General features: G+C 42.6%; 1 protein-coding gene across 8 annotated transcripts in view; it reads right to left on the bottom strand.

Moving 5' to 3' along the window:
* Fam20b (FAM20B glycosaminoglycan xylosylkinase) overlaps positions 1-25,206 on the bottom strand; it is a 40,149-nt gene extending 14,943 nt beyond the window's left edge. Inside the window, exons 1-6 of one of the 8 annotated variants that reach the window (XM_027417298.2) lie at positions 25,072-25,189; positions 23,173-23,271; positions 13,278-13,777; positions 7,519-7,557; positions 6,935-7,021; positions 3,380-3,489 (exon numbers count right to left, since the gene is read on the bottom strand). In XM_027417298.2, the coding sequence (XP_027273099.1) occupies positions 3,380-3,489; positions 6,935-7,021; positions 7,519-7,557; positions 13,278-13,654 (613 nt within the window). In that variant the 5' untranslated portion in view covers positions 13,655-13,777; positions 23,173-23,271; positions 25,072-25,189. Of the gene's footprint in view, positions 1-3,379; positions 3,490-6,934; positions 7,022-7,518; positions 7,558-13,277; positions 13,778-23,086; positions 23,106-23,172; positions 23,272-24,310; positions 24,882-25,071 lie in introns of those variants that run through there. The other 7 variants (XM_027417301.2, XM_027417299.2, XM_027417303.2 and 4 more) reach the window with 7 other exon arrangements.
* Between the last annotated feature and the right edge of the window lie 425 nt (positions 25,207-25,631).

The raw sequence follows: 25,631 nt of genomic DNA, 5'->3' as shown, positions 1-25,631 counted from the left end.
TTTTCATTTTCCTTCTTGCCCTCCCTCTTGCTGGCAATTCATGTATCATGTTGCAGTATCATTCCTACACTGGTACTAGAACTAACTTCTTGGGGATTCCAAAGCAGCAGCTCTCCAGGATTCCTCTAGGACTCCAGGGCCAGATCAAGACTGCTGTTTATCCAGTGTCATGGACTAAACAACTACTGGACTCTTGGCATTTCCATTGTGAGACAGCCATTATGGAACTACTTGGATCACAGACTGTAAGCCAGTCTAATAAATCCCCTTTATATATTTTTTTCATTCTCTCAGTTCTGTTCCTTTAGAGAACTCTGAATAATATACTAGTCAAACAACAAAAGAATGAAGAACTTCTTAAATGTAACATGAAAGGTTTTTATAATATATTAAAAAGAATGATATGTAGAAGCTACAGATAGTATGCTGTAGCTGTATAGAATGGTAGAACTTAACATAAATATATATTTATATTCATATAAAAAGAAAACCAATGATTAAGAGAGGTTATTGCTAGCTAAGAAGAATAAGATGCAGAAGTATGTGTAGTATACCATATAGTATGTAGAATGGTAGTATTAAATATAAACATGTATGTGTGTAAAAAGAAGTAAGTTACTAAGAGGAACTGGAAAACATGCTACTGTAGTTCTTTTGACTCTTGAAGCATGTTAACAAACTGAATAAATTATTGATTCAAAAAATTAAAACACACAAAACAAAACAAAGAAATCCAAACCCCTGAATTTGGTAAATAAGAATCTTATTTAGGTAAAGAAGTATAATGTATTAGATAAGAATATGTGGTTTATTCTGATTTCTGGAGTTAAAATATAAACTTCATAGTTGGGACTGGAAATGGAACCAAGGGACTCTGAGCCAGTGCTCTCAAGAGCTATATTCCCAGCCCTTGAAATAGAAGCTATTTTAGTAAGGACTGCACAACGCTGAGCATGCAATTATAGCTCTCCAAGTATGCCAGCCCTCCCTGTCAGGTAGTGAAAAGGAGACATGTCTATGGCCAATGCTCAGTGTGTGCCTGACACTCAGAGACCAACCAACGGCATCCACTTCTCTTAATAAAATGACAAAACGTGCTTTTCCTGACTTCAGTATCCCCATTACACTGTGGGCCTGAGCCTCCAGCTCTGACCACTTCCTGGGCATACTCAACTTCAGAAACTGCTTTTCTGATCACCGAAGTTCTCCTTTCTCTCCTTGGGTGAACTCTCAGATCTCAGCTTCCATCTCAGCCTTTCTCCGTTAGCTACTAAATGACTAGTTCACACAGACTCCTAGATGACCCTGAAACAACATATCCAAAACCAGATGCTTTATTTCTTTCTGTGCTTATTCTTTTCTGCACGCCGCTCAGCTAACTGCTTCTGCATTCACTTGACTGTCCAATCTAGAAATTTGGAGTCATTCTTAAGTTCTTCTCCTTGCCTACTGCTCCTCCACGCTGAGATGCTTACCCCACTGTTCAGTCCAGTCCATGAATCTCTTAATTGTTATATCCTATACTCACTTTAGTTCTGTCTCTGCTGCACAGGCCCTTCAGTGACCCTGTCCTGACTACTTCCTCTCCTCAGTGCTGAACCCCCACACACCTTCCACATGAGCTCACGCTCCTCCTGTCTTCCTAATCATCCTTGTCCATCTTCTGTCCTCAGCCTGGACAATGGATCAATGCTAAGTCAGGGGCTAGTGAGGTGAACTGGATAGAAAAGAAATTACAACTTTATTTTCACTAGCCAATATCTGAAATTTAGTGTTTCAATTATGACAGTAGGAACTATAACATTAGAATTCCTGCCACCTTGTCACTAAAAGAAATCAGTTTTCCATATTATATACCATCCTTGTAGATTTTTTTGAGACAGGTATTGCTTCACCTCATTTTTAAGTATAAATATATTCATTTTAGTAAAAAACAAGGTGAAATTCAATTTCTAATGTCTGCTTCAACATTTATGCCATGAAGTAGAACACCAAATCACCAAAAAAGTCACCACCACGAGGCAAAGACAAGGGGACACAGCACCTCTAAATTCTTCCTGTTTATCAAGCTCCCAACGAGAACAAAACTGAATAGACCCCGTCTGTGCATCACAGTAGGATAACAGGAGCCAGGGCCATGAGAGTCATACCTAAGTCTATGAGTTATAAACTGATCCTTGGCCAGGTGGTGGTGGCACATGACTCTAATCCCAGCACTGGGGAGGCAGAAGCAGGCGGATCTCTGTGAGTTCCAGGCCAGCCTGGTCTACAAAGCTACAGAGAAAAATCCTATCTTGAAAAATCAAAAAAAGAAAAAAGAAAAAAGAAAGAAAAGAAAAAAAAAACAAAACAAAATAAAAAAAACTAATCCTTGGAGGAAGAGTGGTGACCCAAATGCAATTCTACAGTGGAACTTCTGGTTGCCTTACAAAGTTGCTTTAAGTTTCCTCTATTCTTTATTATTTATTTTATGTGTGCATGTTTATGTGGAGGGGCACGCACCTGGAGACCAGAAGTTGATAGTGAATGCCTTTCTCAATTACTCTCCACCTTATTTTCTAAGACAAGGTCTCTCACTGAACCTGGGGTATAATACCAATTGGGTTATACTAGGTCAATAGTGAGCTTTCAAGGGTCTGGTCATCTCTGTTTTCTTAGCACTGGAATTACAGGTGCCCCTTCCATATCTGTTTTCTTTTACACAGGTATGGAGATCCAAACTCAGGTCCTCATGCTTGTATAGCAAGCACTTTACCAGCTGAGTCATCTCCCTAATCCTTGGTTCCCCTACTTCTCGGGAGACAGTTCCCAAGAGAGAACATGTATGTATGTGTGTATGTGTGTATGGTGTGTGTGTGTGTGTGTGTGTGTGTGTGTGTGTGTGTGTGTGTGTGTGTGTGTGTGTGTGTCAAAAAAGTAAAACCAATAAACCACCGGGCAATGGTGGCACATGCCTTTAGTCCCAGTACATGGGAGACAGAGGCAGGCAAGATCTCTGTGAGTTCACGGTTAGCCTGGTCTACAAAGTGAGTTCCAGGACAACCAGGACTATTACCACAGAGAAACACTGTCTCGGAAAACAAAACAAAAACAAGGACAATGATATGCAGACAGGATCAATTTAGGACAAATCTTGCATTTGAGACTTAGCTGGAAGATCAAGCAGAAGTAGTTACCAGTTTCACTAGAAGAATATATTAGGAAGAGATTCTCATTTCCCACTCTCCCCATTAGACCTAATCCCCACACTAACATGAGAGCAGGCTTTTACATTCCTTTGAGTTCTTTAGGTATGAAAGAGATACGACTAACTTGTTCAAAGATGCCCCATTAATTACCTTACTGACCACACTCCTATTTAAACACCTTCATCTCTTACCTACAGTTAGGAAGGTGCTCAACAGCTGCTCCGTGGCCACAGGCTTGATCTCTGTCCGCAGATTAACATATCTGCCAACCACCAAGGGAGCTCGGCGGAAACCCAGAATCCTGGTTGTGAAGGTTGAAGAGAGAAGAGAAAAATCTTTGGGGATGTATTTTAAGTTAAGTATCAAAAACCACGGTCAATCCCATTAAAGATATAAAGGTTTTGGAGGTGGGTAGGTAGGTGAGTTAATGTTAGGTTTTAGAGGTACGTATGTTCATGAGTTTGTAAAGATGTACATTATTCAACAGTTCAGCAAAAAAAGGGTGGGCGAGTCAGGCAAAACATAAGAAACTGTTAAGCCTAGTACCTCTGCTTCTGCTAGAATTTTTCCATAACCAAAACTAGAAATACTTGTTAACAATGCATTAGAAATATCATGCTTAAACTTAGATGGGTTCAAAGCTCTGATAAAACTCTGACAAACTGCAAACTGACCAAAACAACATGCCCACAGGACAGTTTAATAAGGGCACATTTGCAGGTCTTCCTGAAAGTTAAGCACTAGAAAATACTCATTTTGTTTTTATTTTTTGTTGTTCTCGTTTTGTTTAGTTTTTTCTACTTTGTTGATTCTTTGAGGACTTCACATCATACATCCTGATCCCATCTGTCTTCCTGTCCTCATCTGCCCTCCACCCTTGAAACTTTCCACCAAAATTTAAAAGAAAAACCAAATACCAACCAAACCAACCAACCAACCAACCAACCAAACACAAATAAGAAAAGGAGAAGAATCTCATCATGGAAGCTGTAGTGTGGCCAGTTGAGTTACATTGTTAACCCTTTAGTCCTTTCATCTTTCCTTGCAAGTGTTCATTGCAACGAGGCACTGTTCTGGTGCAAGGCCTCTGGTGTCTGTTACACTATTGATAATGGGCTCTCACTCGGGTGCCTCTTGGATATCCTGTTGCCATCCTGTGTCATGGGGATGCTGCAGTTTTGGATCTGTAAATCTGTCCCTTTCTCACACTCTAACAGTTCATAGATGAGATGGATGTTGGGATGGGCTGACTCATTATCCTGGTTCTGGGTCTGGGTGGTTGCTGGGCTGGTCAGCCTGCTGGCTTTCCTCCATTGTCACCACCTGGGTGAGCTCTCCAGCACTGCTTTAGCCAACCCACTCAACACAGTCTGCAGCAAGGAGCAGGGCCAGTTCTCTTGCTCTTAGGCCTTGGGGTCTGGCTCATCCACACTCACACCACCAGGACCAGCTCCACTGTCTTACCCAGACACACCTTTAATCCCAGCACTAGGAAGGCAGAGGCAGGTGGATCTCTTTGAGTTCGAGGCCAGCCTGGTCTACAGAGGGAGTGCCAGGAAAGGCTCCAAAGCTACACAAGAGAAACCCTGTCTCAAAAAACAAAAAACAACAAAAAGACAACAAAATTAATAATGCTTTAAGTAGCATATAAATTCAATATATTCCTGACAATAAAACATTATCTTTAAAAACAAACAAACAAGGCCGGGGGTTGGTGGCACACCACTTTAATCCCAGCACTTGGGAGGCAAAGGCAGGCCTCTGTGAGTTCAAGGCCAGCCTGGTTTACAGAGGGAGTGCCAGAATAGGCTCCAAAGCTACACAGAGAAACCCTGTCTCAAAAAACCAAAAAAAACCAAACAAAACAAAACAAAAACCCCCACACAAACAAACAAACAAACAAAACTTGGTCATTTTAGAAGGTGAAATAGTAAGTTATGGTTCCAAAGGGATTTTAAAATATTTCTAGTGACAAGAAACATGTCCCATATTTATTAGCACTAACAGTTGCAGTTATTCTCTTAACTACTCATGGTATTTATCCAGTTTAGTCTTTTTTAAACAGTAGCCTAGGCTAGCCTCAACTCCTGCTTAGCTGTCTAAGTACAGGAATTACAGATGTTTACCACATGCTCAGCTCTGCTTCTAGTTTTTATAAAGTATTTATTTACATGTATGAATGGTTTATCTGCATGTATGTATGTACACAACCTACATGTCTGTTGGATTCCCTGAAACTGGGGTTACAGATGGTTGTATGGGTGCTGGGAATGGAACCCAGGTTCTCAGGAAGAGCAACAAGTACTCTTAACCACTAAGCTATCTCTCCAGTCTCCAGTCCTCTGTTTTTGTGACCCATATTCTACTACAGTATGTGTAAAAATATGAGAAATTCTTCCTAATCCAGAAAAAGACAAAAACTTGCCTTTTCTTTTCTGATTTCCTCATGTTTTTAAACAGCTTCTCTTTCTCCTACTGTCTCATCATGGCTGGGGTTGCCTATAGGCAAGTGCTCTACCCCTGAGCCACCTCCTGCCCTAGCTCACAATCATGTCTTTTAGAGTCACTATGGCAGACTGAAAGAGAACATGTAAGGAGGAATTGGGATACCAGAGTTTGGCTAAGAGGTGCCTGTAAAAACAGTATCAATCTTTCTAGAGGGCTTCTGTATCCCCAGATTTCTGAGACAAAGTTTTGCCATGTAGAGGTTGATTTTAATCTTACTATGTAACACAAACCTGCCTTGAATTCCCAGTCCTCGTGTCTTTGTCTCCTTTGTATGGAGGTTACAGGTAGGTGCCACCAAACTAGCTATTGTTTATATTAGAATTCATGGTGATTTTGTGGTTTCTTTTTAAAAAACTATTCTGATTTTTGAAGCTGTGTATTTTGTATAAAAAACAACAAAATCCATTCTCAATTCCATGCTATGTATTTTCAGTTATGGTAATAAGTCAGTATTACTTACAACAGAATCAAAACAACAGAGCTATGAGGCCCAATTTATGGCCAATTCAAAACAGAGATTTAAATTCAAACTTCTGTTCTCATTCTGACATTTTCATTTACCAATTAGAATCTTCAACCATGATGACACAAAGCATGCCAAGAATGAAGTTAACTAATAGGAAGTAAAAGTCTGGGGTTAAAAATATTTAGCCCTCTTGGGGCTGGACAGATGGCTCTGGCTAGGAGCACTTGCTGCTCTTTCGGAAAAACTAGATTTGGTTCCCAGCATCCCCACAACAGCCTACAACTATCTGTAACTCCAGTTTCAGGGACTCCAATGCCCTCTTCTGGCCTCCCTGGGTACTAGACACACACGTGATTCACAGACATACATGCAGGCAAAACACTCATATATAAATAAGTCAGCCGAGCAGTGATGGTGCACGCCTTTAATCTCAGCACTTGGGAGGCAGAGGCAGAGTTTCAGACCAGCCTAGTCTACAAGAGCTAGTTACAGGACAGGCTCCAAAGCTACACAGGGAAACCCCGTCTTGAAAAACCAAAAAAAGAAAAGAGAAAAGAAAAATGCATACGTCTTTACAAAGATTTATTGTGTTGTGTTTTGTTTTTTTATGCAGGACCCAAATATTAGGGATTCGCAGAACTACAATGGCACTAACCTACAGCTATAAACAGGGAAGAAGCCCACATTACTGCTGCATCACTCACTTCTTGAGGGAGTCCATTAAGTTCTCTCTGGAAGAGATGACGAACAGGAAACAGGAGATTCCACATACCTGTCCAAATGAAAGGCTGCCACCTCTGCATTGTGTCTGTCATAACCAGCGTAAGGCTCCCCTTCTACCACATAGTCTCTGCTATACCTGAAAAAGAATGGAAAGCACACATATGTAGACATGAATTCCATCAGTGTTGGAAGTCACAGCACAAGAGGTAAAACACACACTTCAGCAAGCCTGATCTGTTCCACACACTCTTTCTCTGTCAACCCCTAGAACTGGGGGTTAACACACGTGGGCTGGGAGATGAAGAAATGAGTCCAGACAAAACCAGAACACTATTTCTACCTCAGCGATCATTCTTTAGATAAAACAGATGGCATTTAGATAAATAGATGGCATTTGGTTTACTTGTAAAAAAAAGTCTTTCAGTGCAGTGGGTTTTTGTTTGTTTTGTTTTTTGCTTTTTTTCAGACTGGGTTTCTGTGTGGCCCTCCGGGCTAGTCTCAAACTTGGAAATTCAACTGCCTCTGCTTCCTGAGTGCTGGAATTCAAGGTGTGCTCCACCACCACCCAGCTCAATAACTTTATAAGATACAATTTAAACTTGTTAATTGGGGAGGAAAGGGTATTGAACTCACCTATGGCTGTTCAGTTGTACTCCTGAACCGGAAGGGGACCTATAGGGTTTTAGAAGGAATCAGAGAAATAGAAGCTGAGACTCAAGTCAAGAGCAGTCCCACTGCTCACAGGATTTCCAATGCTCCAACAGTGATCATCAAGTGGAAGACAGAACTACAAAAGTAATGGCCTTCAATGATCTTAGAATACAAGGTGAAACCCTATCTCTAAAGCCTAGTTTCAAGGCAAAATGATGAAGAAGTCCTATAAAAGGCAATCATGCATCACCATCTTGGTGGCATCAGTTTCTTCTCAGCCTGATCCATATACCATGCATTAAAGTTCCTAGCACAAGTAATTACTCAGGCTTGTTAGGTTTATACCAGCTGCCTTTAAATTGTCAGTTTAAAAATACCACTGCAGCAAAAGCTGACACTGTAACAAGCACCCTTCTCTCCACCACAGGTGTGGGTGGCCATACAGCTGGGGAACAGTCCTTGAATACATGTCAGGACTTCAGCACAGTCACAAGAAAATACAAGATGAGATGCAGTACTTCCTCCTGTTGAAGCATTACCGACCTTTCCAATATGTCTAAAGGCTGCTCAGAGTGAAGAACGTGAACCTAGAAGCATCTAGGAACTTTGAGGGGTAAGCTTGAGAGCAAAGAGGAGTAAGAATCAAAACGAAGTAACCACACTAGAGTCAGTCAGAATTTTGGGCTGTATGCTTGTGTTTTGTGTATGTGTACAAGTTTGTATGGGTGTGTATGCTTTATGTGTGTACATGCCCATGTAGGCTAGAGGATGACCCTGGTGTCATTTTTTAAAGCACCATCTAACTTTTTTCTTTTCAAATTTTATTTATTTATGTATTTTTGGTATGAGTGATCTATCTGCATGTATGCCTGTATGCTGGAAGAGGGCATCAGACCTCATGTGGTTGCTGAGAATTGAACTCAGGACCTCTGGAAGAGCAGCCAGTGCTCTTAACTGCTGAGCCTTCTCTCCAGGCCCCATCTAACCTAAAATCAGTTTTTCACTGCCATGAAACTTATTGGTTGGCCAGTGGACCCCAGGGATCCCCAACTCTGCCTCCCCAGTACTGAGATTACAAGCATATTATCACCATGCCTGGCTTTGTTCACATTCGTGTATATGTAGGTGTGCTTGCCTATATGAGTGTGTGTAAGCCAGAGGCTGATGCAGGGATATTCTTCCTCTATTGCTTCCTACCTTACTATTTTTGAGACACAGTCTCTTACTGAAGCTTGCTGCTTTAACCAGTGTGGTAGTCTGAGTCAGAATGGCCACCACAGACTCACATAGTGTTTAGTCATCAGGGAGTATTGCCATCTGAAAGGATTATAAGGATTAGGAAGTGTGGTCTTGTTGGAGTAGGTACGGCCTTACTGGAGCAAGCGTGTCACTGAAGGTGGGCTTTGAGATTTCAAAAGCCCAGGCCAGCCCCTCCTTCTCTTCCTGCTTGTGAACTGGAATACAGCTCTCAGCTACTTCTCCAGCACCATGCCTGCCTGCCATTGTGCTCTCTGCCATGATAATGGACTAAGTGTCTGAGACTGTAGACAAGCCTCCAAATAAATGCTTTCTTTTATAAGAGTTTTCTTGGTCATGGCGTTTCTTCACAGCAATAGAACACTGACTGAGACAGCTAGACAGTGAGCTAGCAAGCCCTGAGGCGTCACCTGTCTCTAGCTCCATAGTACTAGGACCGCAGTCACCACTCCTGGCTTTCCATGAAGATGCAGCTCAGGTTCTCATGCTTGCTCATCCAGCAGCTTAACCCCTGAGCCATCTCTCCAGCCCATGCCTGGTGTTTTTTATGTGGGTTCTGAGAATTAAACTTACCAACTGAGCCATCTCCCTAGCCCCAAGGTCTGAATTCTTTGCTCATGTTTTAACAATGTGAAATATGAAAAATTAGAATTCTGGGTCTTATTTTCCTCACCTTTCCAAAGGCCCTTTCAGCATGTACTAAGATCACCCATTCACTTTTACCTAGTTTTAGACCCCCTTTCCAAAATAACTGCAGTTGTTCCTGTGAAAATCAATTTACTTCGAGAATGGATACTTCTAAACTAGGGGTGGGGGGAACATCACTTTTTTTTTTTTTTGGTTTTTTGAGACAGGATTTCTCTTTGTAACAGCTCTAGCTGTCCTGGAATTCACTCTGTAGACCAGGCTGGCGTCAAACTCACAGAGATCTGCCAGTCTCTGCCTCCTGAGTGCTGGGATTAAAGGCCTGCACCACCATCGCCTGGTGGAAAAATCACTTTTATAATGTAGTAAAAGACATAAATAATAATATTACACTGTATCCCTATATATGTCCTTCATCTACACATAACTCCGACCTCTGAAAGGAGGTCATAAACCAGCCTCCATAAAGCTAAGACACAGAGGCTATTAAAGAAAGCTGTATGTCTCAACTGACTTAGATTCTCCTCAACAGGGAATGACCCATCTTAAGTCACTGGCAGAGGAGCAGAATTCACACAGTAACTGCCAATAAAATCACTCCTGTCTGTCCTTCTAGTGAAGGCCATCAGGGTCTGAGCAAGGGCATCTTGTATGCTTACAGCAGAGTTATGTGTAGCTTCTGAGACCCCAGAGGTCAGAATAGTACTTTGCCGAGGGTTCAAGGTCTGGAATGAGTTTCTGTAAGTACCTCAACCCACATCCAGTCTCGCAGTGAGTGAAGGAAGCAACGCCTCCACCTGAGTCATACACCATGCTGGTGGAGTTGGAGTAAAAATGAGGTATGGACTGGAAGGCCAGACCCTGGGGTCCTTTGTTGTTAGGCTGTAGAGGATGGGTTGTCTGGAGCACATTGGGAAGACCCTGCGTGTTTTAAAGCTGGGAAGCACAGAGATAATATGAGGGAACCAGGCATAGTGGTGCACACCTTTAATCCCAGCACTCAGGAGGCAGTGGCAGGTGGATGTCTGAGTTTAAGGCCATCCTGATCTACAGGCCTGAGACCCTGTGTAAGAGGGGAGGGAAGGAGCCTGGAATGCATTTGGGATGTGGAAGAGGAAGGTAGTACGATGGTTCGGAGCACTGACACAGACAGAGGTGAAATAGGAGAGACTAGGGATTATGCTAGCACTTCCTGCCACCTCTCCTACTTATCAGTCTGGTTTTTCTGCCTCCACTGTACCTTCCTTCAACACCTCGGGCATATCTGTAAAACCCATGATCGACAACTACCAGGAATATCTGTTTTTTCAACACACTTAATCCCATAGCATCCTTCATTCTCGAGTATACAAAAAGTGAGTGTGGATTACTTAAACATACAGTAGTCATAATTTTTTTCATAAAAATTTTCATCCCCATATCCCAATAACTCTGCTATTAATTCCTTAAGATACAAACCAAGAAGAGATCGAGAACTACGCTTCAAAACTGAATTAGTGGACTAATGAGACTGCTCAGCAGGTGATAGCACCTGCCTCCAAGCTCAATGACATGAGTTCCATTCCTGGGACCCACATGGTGGAAGGAGACAACTGATTTCCACAAGTTATCCTCTGACTTCCAAACACACCATGGCATATGTACATGTGCACACACATGTGTCTATACATACACATGCACACCAAAAAAGATCCTAAATTAAATACTTTTTATTTTCATGATAGGTGCTCTACATCAAGCAAACAAAGAAACTGTATGGTAGAATAAAAGCTGTTTAAAGTTCTGATGGATCTAGGGTCAAACTCCAGCTCTGCTAAATTACTATGAAGCAACTTTGTCAAATCAGTTTCTTATTGTGGAAACAGAAACTGAACTGACTTGGGTATTAAAACTATTTGGTGTAATGCCCAGTAAATGGCGACAATCAACAGCAATTAGATCTTGAGGCTTACCTCCCAAGTGCCGGGATAACAGGTTTGCACAATCACAACAGCTCTACTGCAGTTTGTTTGTTTGTTTGTTTGTTTTGTTTTGTTTTGTTTTGAGACAGGGTCTCTCTATACAGTTTGGCTGTCCTGGAAATTACTATGTAGACCAGGTGGCCTCAAATCCACAGAGATTCTCCTGCCTCTGCCTCCTGAGTGCTGGAATTAAAGGCATGCACCACCACATCTGCATTTTTTTTTTTTTTTTGGTGTTTCGAGACAGGGTTTCTCTGGATAGCTTTGGAGCCTATCCTGGCACTCGCTCTGGAGACCAGGCTGGCCTCGAACTCACAGAGATCCACCTGCCTCTGCCTCCCAAGTGCTGGGATTAAAGGCGTGTGCCAACAACGCCTGGCCTTACTGCATTTTTTAACTTGCCCAATACTTGCTAGGTCCAGACAAATACTGACCCCTTTCACTTCTGGGATTCTAAATAGATCCATACCCCAGGTGCTTTTAATCTGTTAGTAAATTCATAATATGGAAATGGCATTTTTATACATTTTCCCCCATATTACTCCCTGCACTCTAGCAAGAAATGTAAAGGTACAAGTCTCTCAAAAGTGTCACCAAGAGCTGAAAGAATGCTCAGTGCCAGACCCTGGAAATGTTTGCTGCTGATTCACTTCTGGCAAAAGAGTGTGAATCATCGTGTTCTGTTTCATTCACAGAAAACCATGAAAACAATAGATGGTCAGTGGATGTCAGCGGTCCAAGGACAGTGAGGGAATGGTGGAGCCCAGAGGACTTTTAGGGCTGAGAACCACACTATATTACAGTGATGGACATTTGCCTATATCCACAGAGTATACCCCTAAAGAGTAAACTCTAATATAAACTATGGACTTTTTTCCTTTTTCATTTGGTTTTTGTTTTCAAAACAGGGTTTCACTATGTAGTTCTGGCTATCCTAAAATTCATTATGGACCAGCTGGCTTTGAACTCTGAGAACCACCTGCCTCCAACTCTCAAGTGCTGGGATCAAAGGTGGGTGCTGTTATGCCCAGCCAAACAATGGACTTTAATTAGCATACTATTATTGGCTCATCAATTGGATTAATGAACAACATTAGTAACAGGAGAAAACTGGAAGGTAGCTAATAGGACTTGTCTGTATTTTTCTGAAAATCCTCCACGAACCTGAAACTGCTCACAAAACAAAAACATGACACAAAGGAAAGCCCTAGATGAAGGAGTCAATGCCTCAGGACTGACAGGACTCCCCCACTCCCAGAAGTCCATGCTAACTCTACAGTTCCTGATCTTCGAATATCCAACTTTTAGCTATACTATGTGGGGAAGGGGTGGGGCCAACAGATTGTTTATTTTCTACTTGATACATTTTGTATCTCTAATACTTGCCACACTGAAGTACACTAGAAATCAACAGCCAGGTGGAGGCTCAGGCCTGCATGGTGCAGGAGGATCACCAAGTTGAGGCCAGCCTGAGTTACATAGTGAAGAGTATCTCTCAAAACAAACAAACGACCCAACAAACACAGCACAGAGAAATCAAGGTTAGTTCTGTTCAAAACTTCAGTTGTTTGTTTGTACCTCACTATATATAGCCCAGGCTGCTCTTTGTAACAATCCTTCTGCCTCACCCTCCTGAGTGCAGATTACAGGACTGAACCACCATAGCTGGCTTTTTAAAAGGCTTAAAGGAACCAAAACAGGTTCCCATAGACTTCTTCCACTCAAAGAATTGCTGAACCTTCAGAACTAGAAAGACTTTGGAGATGTTGCAGTCTAGCTGTCATTTTACTGAAGGGAACAGCAAGGACAACACTCTTATATAAACCCCAAGTTAATGAACAATAACCAGCACATAGACCATCTAAGATGAAGACTCACCGCTTAGGTTTGAAGACAACTTTCTGTCCTCCTTCAAGTATCAGTAAAGCTTTTAGTTGTGTCCCTTTATAGCCCACATCAGCTTTAATGATTTTCTTAGTGGCCATGGCATGCATGATTGCTCCCAGCTCTGGTGTCTCTTCAGGGTACACTTCCCGGGGCACCACCCACTGGGCTGCAATCTCCCAAGGAGATTGCAGGGTGTGGTCCAATTTAGGCACCAGCTCCACCCGCAAGCCACTCATCATTCGGTGAAAAGCCCTCTGGTCCTCTCGGTTGGCAGCTGATGTATCTAAGTTGTCTATCAGGAAAACTTTGGTGAAGATAAAGATGACTAGGAGTATTGCTAACAGCACAACTCGCTGCTTTAGCTTCATGTTGGCCTCTTTTCCTCCTCCTCGACCCACTTTCTTGCTGGCTTATCAAGGAGAACAGGTGGTGATGATTAGCAAGGCGATTCCATGATTACATAGTTCTTCACTGCAGTGCCTCCACAACTCCTGCAGGCCAAAGCAGAAAGCAGGATTTGATCAGGAATTCTGTCCTTCTGTCTCCAATTCTGTCCTTTGCAAGCCTCTAATATGTTACATATCCTTTTAGTGATTGACTACTAATGCTCAGCTTGAAAAGGTCATTAACTAAAAACAGGATGGGAAAGACCTAAGAAGGAAGAACTGGATACATGAAAAATTCTAAGAAACACGCTCCCATTTTAATTAGGAAGTGGGATCATCTAGGAGTCATTTGGCTGCTCTACGTATTTCCAAAAATATCAAAATGAGAGGTGAAAACAAGGAAGCAAAACACTGTTCAAAATCCACAAGTAAATCCTTGCCATGTGTGATAATTTGCCAGCTCCTTTCCACAGTTTTCTGATGCCTTGAACAATAGGAACTCCCAAGAATAACAAGAGTCCAGTTGAGAGGCATAACTCCTTTTCAAATACAAATGCCCAGCAATCAGACAGGCCATAGCTGTTGTTCATGCAATTAAGCATGACACCCAGACACATACTCTCCTTAATCAGACCTCCACTAATTATTTTTCCTGGTAGAATAGGGATGAATACAGATAATCAAATCTGGATGAAGTAAAGGAAAAACATTCCCCTATACCATCTGGTTGTTAATAGAATATGATCAGACAGCTCATGAAATCTAAACCATAGCAACACTGCTATGTCTTGAATTGTGGGGACACACAGCAAGAGTACTAATGCCATGGACCTTAATGAGTGCAAAGTGCTGCTTCCAGTATGAGCTCGCCACACTCTGGGCAATTCTAAAAGCAGAGGGTGTCAAAACATACGGTTCAGTTTTATTTGTATGCTGAGAGGTTGCTCTCCACTCCCCTGGGCTTTGTTTGTTTGTTGTTTTTTGAGACCAGGTCTCAGGTAATTCAAGGCTGAACTCATGGTCTTCCTGCTAATAGCTCCCAAGTGCTGTGGTTACAGACATGGGCTACAATGCCCAGCTCCACAAGGCCATTTTAAAATGTGCACAAGCTTACTCTGCTATATGCCTACAGCCTGTACTGTACAGCACTGGGACAAAATAAATGACAAGAAGATAATAGGGTGTTGCTTCATTCTACAATTCATTCAACAACTCAAACCATTAATCTAAGAAATAAGACCAATACAAAAAAACAGAGCAAAGAACTGAGCTGAGACACGCCCACCTAAATTTGAGGCTGCTTCTTTAACAACTGGAAACAACCCAAGAGCAAAATTCTGAGCAATGCCTTGCCTTGAGCCAACTGATGTGACATTCATTCTCAACCATTCCTTCCTGTTCTTTTCATGAAGGAAGCAGAAAGTGAAAGTTAAATTCAAATCCTAATTACCCCCAGCCACCTGTTCTGCTTCATCACCATTTCTCATCACACTGTTAAGCTAGAACAAAAGCTGTGTAAGTACAACTAAAAATGTAATTGTTTTTATTTAGTTTTTTTTTAAGTTAGTACACAAAGTAATAGGTTTCATTATGCTACAATGTAATTGTGATGGTTATCAGATTTGGCATGGAGCTCAGTAAAAGCAGTTCCTGGTAATTATGCACAACAGCAGTATTAGGAGAGTGGATTTCAATATCAGCACCAATGATACTGCTGTTTCATTCGTTTGTTCAACAGAACACACTGCAGGGTGCAGTGATAAAGGAAACAGAAATACAGCAGCATCTTTTGCACCTCTATGCCCAAATAGTCACAGATAAACACTCTACACTTCTGGCTAAAGGGGGCAGCAAGACAGGCTCTTCCTTTCTATAAAATGCACTTTGGGACTAAAGTTTGATTGACTAGACTTTCATAATACATAATTTAATGGTTGTACATATTTTATGCAGAATAAAGAATAAACTTCCCTCATATTATAAAAAATAGCACCTCCAAATTTGTTTTGGCTGGGTGGATTCTGAAGCAATCTTCCTGTTCCCTCTTCCCTCTTCCGGGGAGTGTAGATATGTACCATTCCATCAGACTTGGGCTGTTTTGTTCGTTGTGCTGGGAATGATACCCAGGGCCTTGTGAATACTAACCAAGTGCTCTAACACTGAGCTATTCACGCCGGTCATATCTGTCTGTCTAATCACCAATACGATAGCAAGTTTTAGAAGTCCCAACATTAAGACAAAAAGGTTCAAATCTGAAACTCAGTTTGTAAGCTTTTTGTAAGTTATGAAATACCATCACCTTTTGAAAAGGCCTCAGAAAAACATACTCATTATTTCAGGGCTGCCTATAATTCACCTACTCTGGTAGAACAGAAATTCATATTGCAGGAATTGAATTCAACTGTTACATTATCACTATTCATCTTTGAAGAATTATAGTAAGAGCAGATGTGGAAAAAAGGAGAAGTGAGTTTTCATGTTTATGATTGATGAGTTGAGACCTTCAGGTAAAATAAGACTGCATGCAGTAAGTATATCACGATTCTCCTTTTCTTGAAAGGAGGAAAGAAACTGAGATAGGGCCACACTATGTAGTTCATGGGGGCCTTGAGCCCACAGCCATCTCAGTGTGGTGAGTGGTGGGATCACAGGCTGTGTCCACTGTCTTCCACTTCCCCAACCCCAGCCAGTTCTCTGCAGTGCTCAGCACCTCCTACTGGACCCTGGAAAGAACACATTTCTGGACCTGCAGGCTTCAATAGAGCCTAATTAGTCCCTTGACCACCCTGAATTCTAAAAATCCCTGAATAGCGCATTAAAGTTTTACTCCAAGTGGTATTAGGTGAGGCAGACCTCTCACACTGCCCACCTCGGCTTCCACCAATGTACTAACTTAGTGATGCTACTTCTCTCCTTAATGTATAGTTGCCCTTGTTTCCACCATTCCTCACCCTCAATGTCCTTAAAATACCTCCTTTCTCCTTACCTCTTATTTAAAGCCATTACTTTCTCTTAAGGCGCGCGTGTGTGTGTGTGTGTGTGTGTGTGTGTGTGTGTGGTTTCTCGAGACAGGGTTTCTCTGTATTGCTTTGGAGCCTGTCCTGGAACTCACTCTGTAGACCAGGCTGGCATCGAACTCACAGAGATCCGCCTGCCTCTCAAAGGCATGCACCACCAACGTCTGGCTATCAAGGCCCATCTTCAAGGGTGTCCTAGTCCCTCCCCACCCTCTATGTTGACACTTCCCTCATTCTGACCAGTGCATAACTACATTCTGCCTTAAATGGCCTTGTACACAGCTCCTATTTACCTGCCCAGAAGTACGGCTCCTTAGGATGATCCCCCTTGCTCCTTTACACTTGAGAAAGGATCCCCAAGACCCAGCTTCCAGGCTTTTTAAATGGTTATTATTATTATCCTTTTTGATTTGAGCCAAGCAGTATACTATATACTTTGCAAGCTGGATTTTTTTTTTAGATCATCCACTTTAGACATAAGAAAATAAAAGCAGGGGCACTGGGTATATTCCAAACTACCCATGAAAACCTCCCTAGCATTCCCAAAGCACCACTGTATGCCTGCTCTATTTCATGTCCTCACCTCCTGCTGTAAAATGCTCACACAGTACAACACTGTCCAGTTACACTGTGCTCATTTGTTTTCATGTTTGTTATATGGAACAGAGCCTACTTCAAAGAGCAAGTAGACTCAAGGTAATATCGTAACTCAGAAAGTGTTAAATATAAAAGAGGCAGTGCAAGTGGAACATTTGCAAATAGCATCCACACTAAAAGCTAGCGTGAACCCACAGTGCGCAGTCTGGGAAGTAGATCTTTATAAGCAGTTTTCCTAGGAAGCCTGTTTCACTCCCAGCAGCCCATGTGGGGCTTGCCACACAAGCTCATTCACTGTCATTCTTCACACACATACCACCACCCTGTGTGTGTGATACATGTTTGGAAGGACAAACCTTCAACTGTAAAGTGCTTCTACAAGAGCTTTATAGATTCAGAGGGAAACAACAAATGTGATATCATCTGTTCAAGAATCCAGTGGTGCTGCAAGGAAGGTAACAGGAAAAACCTCTTGATGCAGAGGTCTATAAACCATGCAATTAAAATTCACATATGTGGTAACTAAGGAACATGAGCACACCTAGCCCAATACTTACTGGGGTGTGGGAGGTGTCCTCTAAGTCACAGCTCTGGGGAGGCTCTGAGCCTCATTAGCAGCCTCACCCTCCTTTGAATGGGTCTCTGATTTGACTTCACACTAATCCCAACTTTTATTCACAGCGATGAAAAGTGAAAGTTTCGGTAAAAGTGAACAGAAGTTTCTTTCTTTCTTTCTTTCTTTCTTTCTTTCTTTCTTTCTTTCTTTCTTCCTTTCTCTCTCTCTCTCTCTCTCTCTCTCTCTCTCTCTCTCTCTCTCGCTAGAATCTCCAGTCAAAATAGGCTTTTACCACATAAAGGAGAGCCTTGTGACTGTAAAGTACCACAAAATAAATAATATTCAGTAACAAACGTTTTGTGCAGAGGACTAGGGAAATTGTAACGTAAGGAGACTTCATTAAATAGCTAGTATGTGATCACATTTATGCATGCTCTCGCCTTGTCTCCCATCCTGCCTACAAACTATAAGGTCCCTTTTCTCAAACAATCTCTTTGGAAAGAGCTGGTTTCAGCAAAACTGAAGATTTGGTAAGTGTAAGAAAAGAATAAGATCTCAATGTGAAGTTTTTACATTTGTATATTTATTTTGACTGTATGGGCAAACACACCCAAGACACAAAGGACCTCCTTGTGGGTTCTGAGGATTGAACTCACGGGTTCAAGTGCTTGGTGGCAAGTGCCTTTGCCTGTAGAGGCTATGTAATGAGATAGCCAAGATTTTAATTTGATTAAGATTAACTTGCTATTTCCACAGTTAAACATCAAAAGTTCCTCCCACCAAAGGGTGGGGTCTATTTTTCCTCCTCCTGATTTGAGCTGGCTTTGCAGTTTGCTTTGATCAAAAGACTATACAAGTGGCTGTGTCCCACTTTTTGAACCTAGGCATTAAGTCACCTGGCAGTTTCCACATTCACTTTTTGGATCTAGCTACTATGTAGAGACAGTTTGGTTAGACTGCCTCATGAGTGATATGTATAGATAGAGGCTTCATGACCTAAATAGATAAGAGGCACCCTGCTAGTCTGGCCATCTCAGCTGAAACACCAAAAAGGTAAGTAAAGTGATCAAAGGCATTCCAGTCTCAGATGAATTCTGAGATGCACAGAGCCATACATGAGACTCTAGACCATACCAGGTGGACAGTAACCAATTGGCTGACAACACATGACCTATACAATTATAAGAAAAAACATATCACTGACTTATGCAACTGTATTCTGAAGCAGTTCTTTCTCTATCATGTCTTTCATCAACTCTTTTAGTGACCTTAAATTCCGGAGGTGGAGCTGGGGGACAGGAAAACAAGGTATACAGCTAAAAACAATTTGGGAGGTAGGAGTGTTGACACTAAATTAATCATTAACCATAAATAAAGAACAGATTGATAAATGGTTAGACCAGTTTATTCTTATAAATGATTACTAATACCTTTTATGGAGCAAGTTATTGTAAAAGTTATGTGTTTGTTATTTCTTTTCTACCATGTATTGTAGATGTTTAAGAAGATAGTCTCTTAGAAGTAACACAAAAAGTAGATTTTCAACTTGACTATGTTAATTTTCATTGCTGTGATAAAATACTTAACAAATTAGATTAAAGGAGGAAGCATTTATTTGGACTTATGGGTTAGAGGTTTTGGTCTATCAGTATCCAGCTCCACTGATTCTGTGCCCAAGATGAGGGAGAACATTACAGGAAGCATGTGGCAGAGCAAAGATGCTCGCTCGCCACATGGTGGCCAGGAAGCAGAGGAAAAAAAAAAAAGGTCTAGCAATAATGTTACACTCTTTAAAGGCATCCCCACTGATCTACTTCCAGCTAGGCTACTAAAAGTCACTCATCTATGAACTCATCAATGGGTTGATGAAATTAGCACTCTCATTCGTAATCCAGTCAGTTCCCAACATCCTCACCTCTGAACAATGCACTGGGGCCATGCTTTAATACACAAGTTTGGGAGAGTCATTTTATATCCAACCCTAACATGAATCATTTACTAAAATCTACTTGCAGACTTCACAATCTTACTTATAATTATGCAGTACAACTAAGGTTAATATCACATACTCATACTACAGGTGCTCACCTTATGATGCCTTTGTACTTCAGCCAAAGCATAAACAACAGCAAAACTCTAAACCCTTTAAAATAGAGGGCTCAATATACTTTCACTGTGATGTACTGACCCTTTTGATTTTTAACTGACATTCCATTACAGCAGAAAGTCACATCATCCTTATAATTAGCTATTAGGATTTTACATCCTTTGCCCCTTAGCAACAAATACAATTCCACCATGAGCAATGTAACTAAAACAGGTGGGAAGCATGACCTAAATTCCATTTCACACAAAAATCAAAAATACAGCATGCCTTTCATTCAGAAAATTCACTCTGTGTTTAAAGATGATGACTTTGTCTTTAAAACTGTTTAAGGCTTAAGGCTCTTAAAACTTGAGAGCAACTTAAAGCACAGATATTAAAATAAAATCCAATTCCCACATAGTCCAAATTGAACTGTGAGATTTTCCTTAAAATTTTTATTTCCATTTAAAGATCTATACAATATCTGAAAAATAAGACTCTTCCATGTGAAATCTTTTAATAGTTCCTTGTGAAGGACATCAGTTAAAAATGATCACCAGGCTTTAATGAAGCATTAGGAAACTTGCCCCCAGGTGTGAGACTAAAATGAAAAGGGCAACAAAAAACTACTCTCTCAGAAAAAATAAATTAAAAAAAAAAAAAAGTGCAACCCATCTCATTCAAACTTTAATTCAGGAAAACTTCTTTTTTTTTGTTTTTCGAGACAGGGTTTCTCTGTGTAGCTTTGGAGCCTATCCTGGCACTGGCTCTGGAGACCAGGGTGGCCTTGAACTCACAGAGATCTGCCTGCCTCTGCCTCCCCAGTGCTGAGAGAGAGAGGTGGGGGGGGGGGACTATACCTTTAGCAAGACCTGGTGCAGAAAACAGAGACCCAGACACTCAGTGGACAGTGCTTTAAAGGTACGAAGTGTAACGAGGCTTCCTACATTCTAGGTGTTTCACTACTCAATTCCATAACCACCACTGAAGGCTATGTTAGGACATTCTAAACTATTGTGACTGCTAACTCAGTTCCTGATGTTGGCTGGAATTGGGAGTAAGGACAATCTGGAGATGTTAAAAGAATGGAGAAAGTTCAAGAAGACATTGCCCATGAGTGATATATGGATGATATAGATGGTTTTCTTCTCTTTTGTTTGCTTTTTGCAAGGCAGCTCTGGCTGCCTTGCAACTCATTTGTAGACCAGGTTGACCTCGAACTCACAGAGATCTGCCTGCCTCTGCCTCCCTGAGTGCTGGGATTAAAGGCATGCACCACCATCTTCTGGGGACAATGGTTTTCTGAAACAAGATCCAACTTAGGACTTCCAAGTTATTTTCTTTTTATGCATATGTGTGTGGTATTCACATGTATATGTATACACATTCTCTACTTTATTTACTGAGGTGGAGTCCCTCGCTGATTGAGCTAGTCTAATTAGTCAGTTTACCCAGGGGATCCTGTCTCAGCCTCTGAGTGCTGGGATTAAAAGCTACCATGTGCTCTTAGTTTTTATTCAGATCCAAACTCAAGTCCTCATGTTTTCATGGTAAGAACCTTATTCATCGAATCTTCTCTCCAGTCCTATTTTGTCTCCAGGAAGAACACACAATATAAAATGCATATATGCAGGATGAAAGCCAGGGGAAAAGAACAAGAGAAGAATTAATAAGGTCTTTGGGAAACCACACAGTGGTTACAAAGTTCAGTCGATAATTCTCCAAGAGTCTATAGAATGTAACAAGACTATTATTTAACTATCTTAAATGTGATCTCAGGAAGAAGAGTGACCTAGGTTCTGCTCCACAGAAGGCCAGAAGCTGCACAGCTTTCCTACCCAGATAGAAGACAGGCAGATCCAGTAAGTAAAAAAGCAAGGGTAAACAGCACAAACAGCCTACATTTCACAATCACCTCAAAGCCTTGTTTAATTACTGTCAGTAATGGATGCTAGCAATCCTAAACTTGAGACAAGAAGGATTAGACTACACTATTTAAAAAGAAACCAAGCCTACAACATATTGTAAGACTTTTCTCACAAAAGTATGCCTAAAATAAGAATATGCACTTAATGCATTATGCCCTGGCATTAGATAAACGAGGCAAAGGTACGCACACAGCAGAGTCAACATCTGAGACATGGACTAACAGACTTCCTTATTCTGCACTTAGCTCCTTCCTTCTCATGCATTCATAACTTCACACCCCTTGGCCTCCTTTTAAACAGTCTCCTCTAAAGTGGCCACCACCTTCCTACAAAATCCTGACCTCAAACATACCAAAGCTCCCTGTCTCAATCTGCACCACACCTGACATTCAGCTCTGCATCCCCAAGATTCTTTAGGTCTAGAGGCAGGCATTTCTTTTGTTTTCGGCAAGAAAAAAATCGTATCAGGAAATCTTTTCATTATTTAGAGAATAGTTTATTAATTTCTGTAATCAAGCCCACGAAGCAGAGGATCTCTAGTAGGCAGCTCTCCCTGTCATGTTGACATTATAAGTTAGTCAAATAGGAATTTCTGTAGCAAAGCAAGGGCTTCTGTTCTGCAACCCAGGCCCACGTTATTGAACTCATTAGTCACACACAGGCTCAAAGAAGGAAACGAGAGAGAGATGTGCAGATGATGGAGAAGTACTTAAGGGAGAAAGAGCCTTCCTTTCCCATATCCAACCTAAGGAGCATGAGGACAGCCAGTACTGATGCTGCTTGTATGGTTTTACCAAGAATCCCAAGTTCTTCTATTAAGGTAAAAACACTGGCTATCCATCCAACCGCTCAGCCAGTATAGGCTGCAGAAGGTGTATGCAGCTCCTCGTGACCAGAGTTTGGACAGGCTGCAGAGGGCTGGAACACCATATAGTCACAGGACTGAATCTCAAGACAACACCAATAAACAGTACCCTTTGCAGACACCTGCCTTAACAGCACATTTCTGACAGAAATCTGAAACACACAGTATTGGCCTTTTTAAAAATCATTCCCTTTGATTGAAAGGAGCTAAAAAAAAAATCTAGTTATTTGCAACCAAATACCTATGTTTTCCTCACACTAATTTCCATTTACTAATTCAACCAACAAATAGACTATGCACCCTTTGAATTACAACTGTAGGGTCTCAGGGTAACTGTGCTCCCTTCCTCAATCCACAAAACTCACCCTGAATTCAATCACAGACCATCCTGACATCGGTATCTCCTTCTACTGTAACTGTGAGCACTCTAGTATGAGATCTTAGCACTCACCAAGGGTTAAAGTGTAAATAGTTATCAACTTGAAGGCTGAACTTTCTGGCTTTACACTTACAGCACTGAAATGGTAGTCAGAGGGAGATAATTCATGTCCTAAAAGTAAACAGAAAATTTCATTTAGGAATTGAAAATTCAGAAAAGATTTTTTAAAACAACAGAAGCTTTAAGGCTGTATGAAAAAGCTGAAATGGAAATCAAGAGCAGTGACTAAAAGTAAATAATCATTAACAGCATAAAATTACTACATGACGTAAAAGATTATGAAAAATAAAAGCCAGTGACTTGCTTTTTCCAAAGTATACTTTTGTTCAAAATATACAAAACAAGGCCTGTGTTTAAATCAACTGCACCTATTTTCTCACTAGCTCTAAGGAAACAAATCAACCCCATTTTCACAAGGAAAGTTATGAATCCCAAATTTTTTTCGTTCTTTTCTCTTTTTTTGAGATAGGGTTTCTCTGTGTAGCAGTCCTAGCTGTCCTGGAACTACTAGCTATGTAGACCAGGCTGGCCTCGAACTCACAGAGATCCACCTGCCTCTGCCTCCCGAGGGGTAGGTTTAAGAGACGAACCAAGCCATGCATTATTCTCCTTTGATAAGCATTTTCAAATGTGGAATGGGCATCTTGTTGGTGGGTAACTGTTGGTTCTGGGACACAAAGTCCGACATGTTCACAAACTTTAAGAAAGTTATTAACCTAATACAATAATTTTACATTTACTTTAAATTGGTTCAGGGCCTGCACAAATAAGTTAGCATCTTTAATACCTGGACCTGTTTCTCAGGACAATAAATGACATGCAGAAGTGCTCTCGCTTAGCTCAAAGGTCTTGCATAAATTCAAGGAATGAGAAGGACAATGAAATCACTAGCCGAGTGAAATTCATGCATGAATTTACAGCCCGAGTAATATAGGCATGGTTAATAAATGACAATCTTGACTTTACCCGATTATTGATTTACTACAACGTCTAGACCTCAATGGTGGAAAGACGGCATTCTTTTTTTTTTTTTTTTTTTTTTCTTCCAACCTCCAGAGGGAAACTGGCTAAGTAGATGACCCTGACACCTGGCTCTAGACCCAAGTGACAATGTTAAACATTTCTTTTTCCCAAATTGTAAACTCCTTACCCATCCTACTGGAGATAAGTCTTTAAACGAAGAAATTGTGTAAGACCATCCACGACTTGTTCCCCCTTTTCTCCTTCATATCAGGGGCCTGACAGATAACTGACTCCCGATTAAAAAGAATGTCTTATCACACTCCACAATCAAGGGCACAGCTTGACAACGTTCACATTCATCATTAAGGCAACGTCTGAGTTCGCTCTCAAACGCAGGGCCATCACACCCGGAAACGAAACCGCCAGCGCAGCCCACTCTGGACTACAGTCTCCTCTCAAGTTGTGCCCCACGGCGCTCTGAGCGCACGACCCCAGGACACTGCTGCCCTCTCCGGCCCGGGGCCTGCAGGTCACTCGCGCTCCTCGGCCACCGTGCGGGCCCGGTAGGGGCTCAACGAGAGCGCGCTCTTCGGCCACCATGAGGGCCCGGTAGGGACTCAACGAGAGCGCGCTCCTCCCTGGGCCACCGACACCAGCTTAGCGTGAGAGGACGGCGACGCCAGGGTTGGGAGCCTCTGGGGACAGTGCTCCGCAGCAGCGGGCACCGGTCACCGCAAGGACTCCCGGCCGTCTGCGCCTCAGCAGGGCCGGCACCACCGGCCGAGCCGCCCGCAGCCTCGCGGGGAAGCCGGGAGCCCCGCATCCGGCCCCGGAGGGAGGTGCCCCGCCCCCGCCGTCCCGCGCTTTTCCCGCCCTCCCTCCCTCCCTCCCTCCCTCCCGCCGTCCCCGGGCGGGGGGTCGCGCGCCCTCTCCCGCCGCGCCGCTCACCTGGCGGGCCTCAGGCTCGCTCCATAGCCGCCGCGCGCTGCGGTGCGGCGCGGCCCGGCCGCCCCCGCCGCCTCCGGGGAGGGGCAGCCCCACGCCGCGCTCACCGCCCCCAGCCTCCGCCGCCGCCACTGCGGCTCCGCCCACTGCCGGCCCGGCCATTCCCCGGCCGCCGCTCCCCACGGAGCCGGCCGCTCCACACCCACCCCCGCCTCCGCGCCGCTTGGCTGTTGGTACGGTCCTAGCGGAACGCCCTCCCCACGGCCAATCCCAGCGCGCACTGGGCGCAGCCCCGCCCCAGTTGCGGATGGGCGGGACTACCGGGCCGCTCCGGACCGCCCTCTTTAACCCCTTCACTCCCACTGCGTTCAACTCCGCAGGCACCGTCCGCGGGGATCCCCCAAGCCCCTTTACTTTAGCTTCTGGCTGCTCTCTTATCTCCACTTTTTTCTTTCCCGCAGTCATCTAGGAGAAGTTCTATTCGGGAGAAATAATTTTCTTCTTCCCTGTCTTGACTTCTCCTTGGAGATTTCTGCCTAAAAGTGTCCTTCCCTGACCAAAAG

The sequence above is a fragment of the Cricetulus griseus genome, chromosome 5, assembly GCF_003668045.3.
Source record: "Cricetulus griseus strain 17A/GY chromosome 5, alternate assembly CriGri-PICRH-1.0, whole genome shotgun sequence".
Lineage (NCBI taxonomy): Eukaryota > Metazoa > Chordata > Mammalia > Rodentia > Cricetidae > Cricetulus > Cricetulus griseus.
Note: the sequence above shows the minus strand (reverse complement) of the source record. Positions and strands in the feature narration are given on the sequence as shown.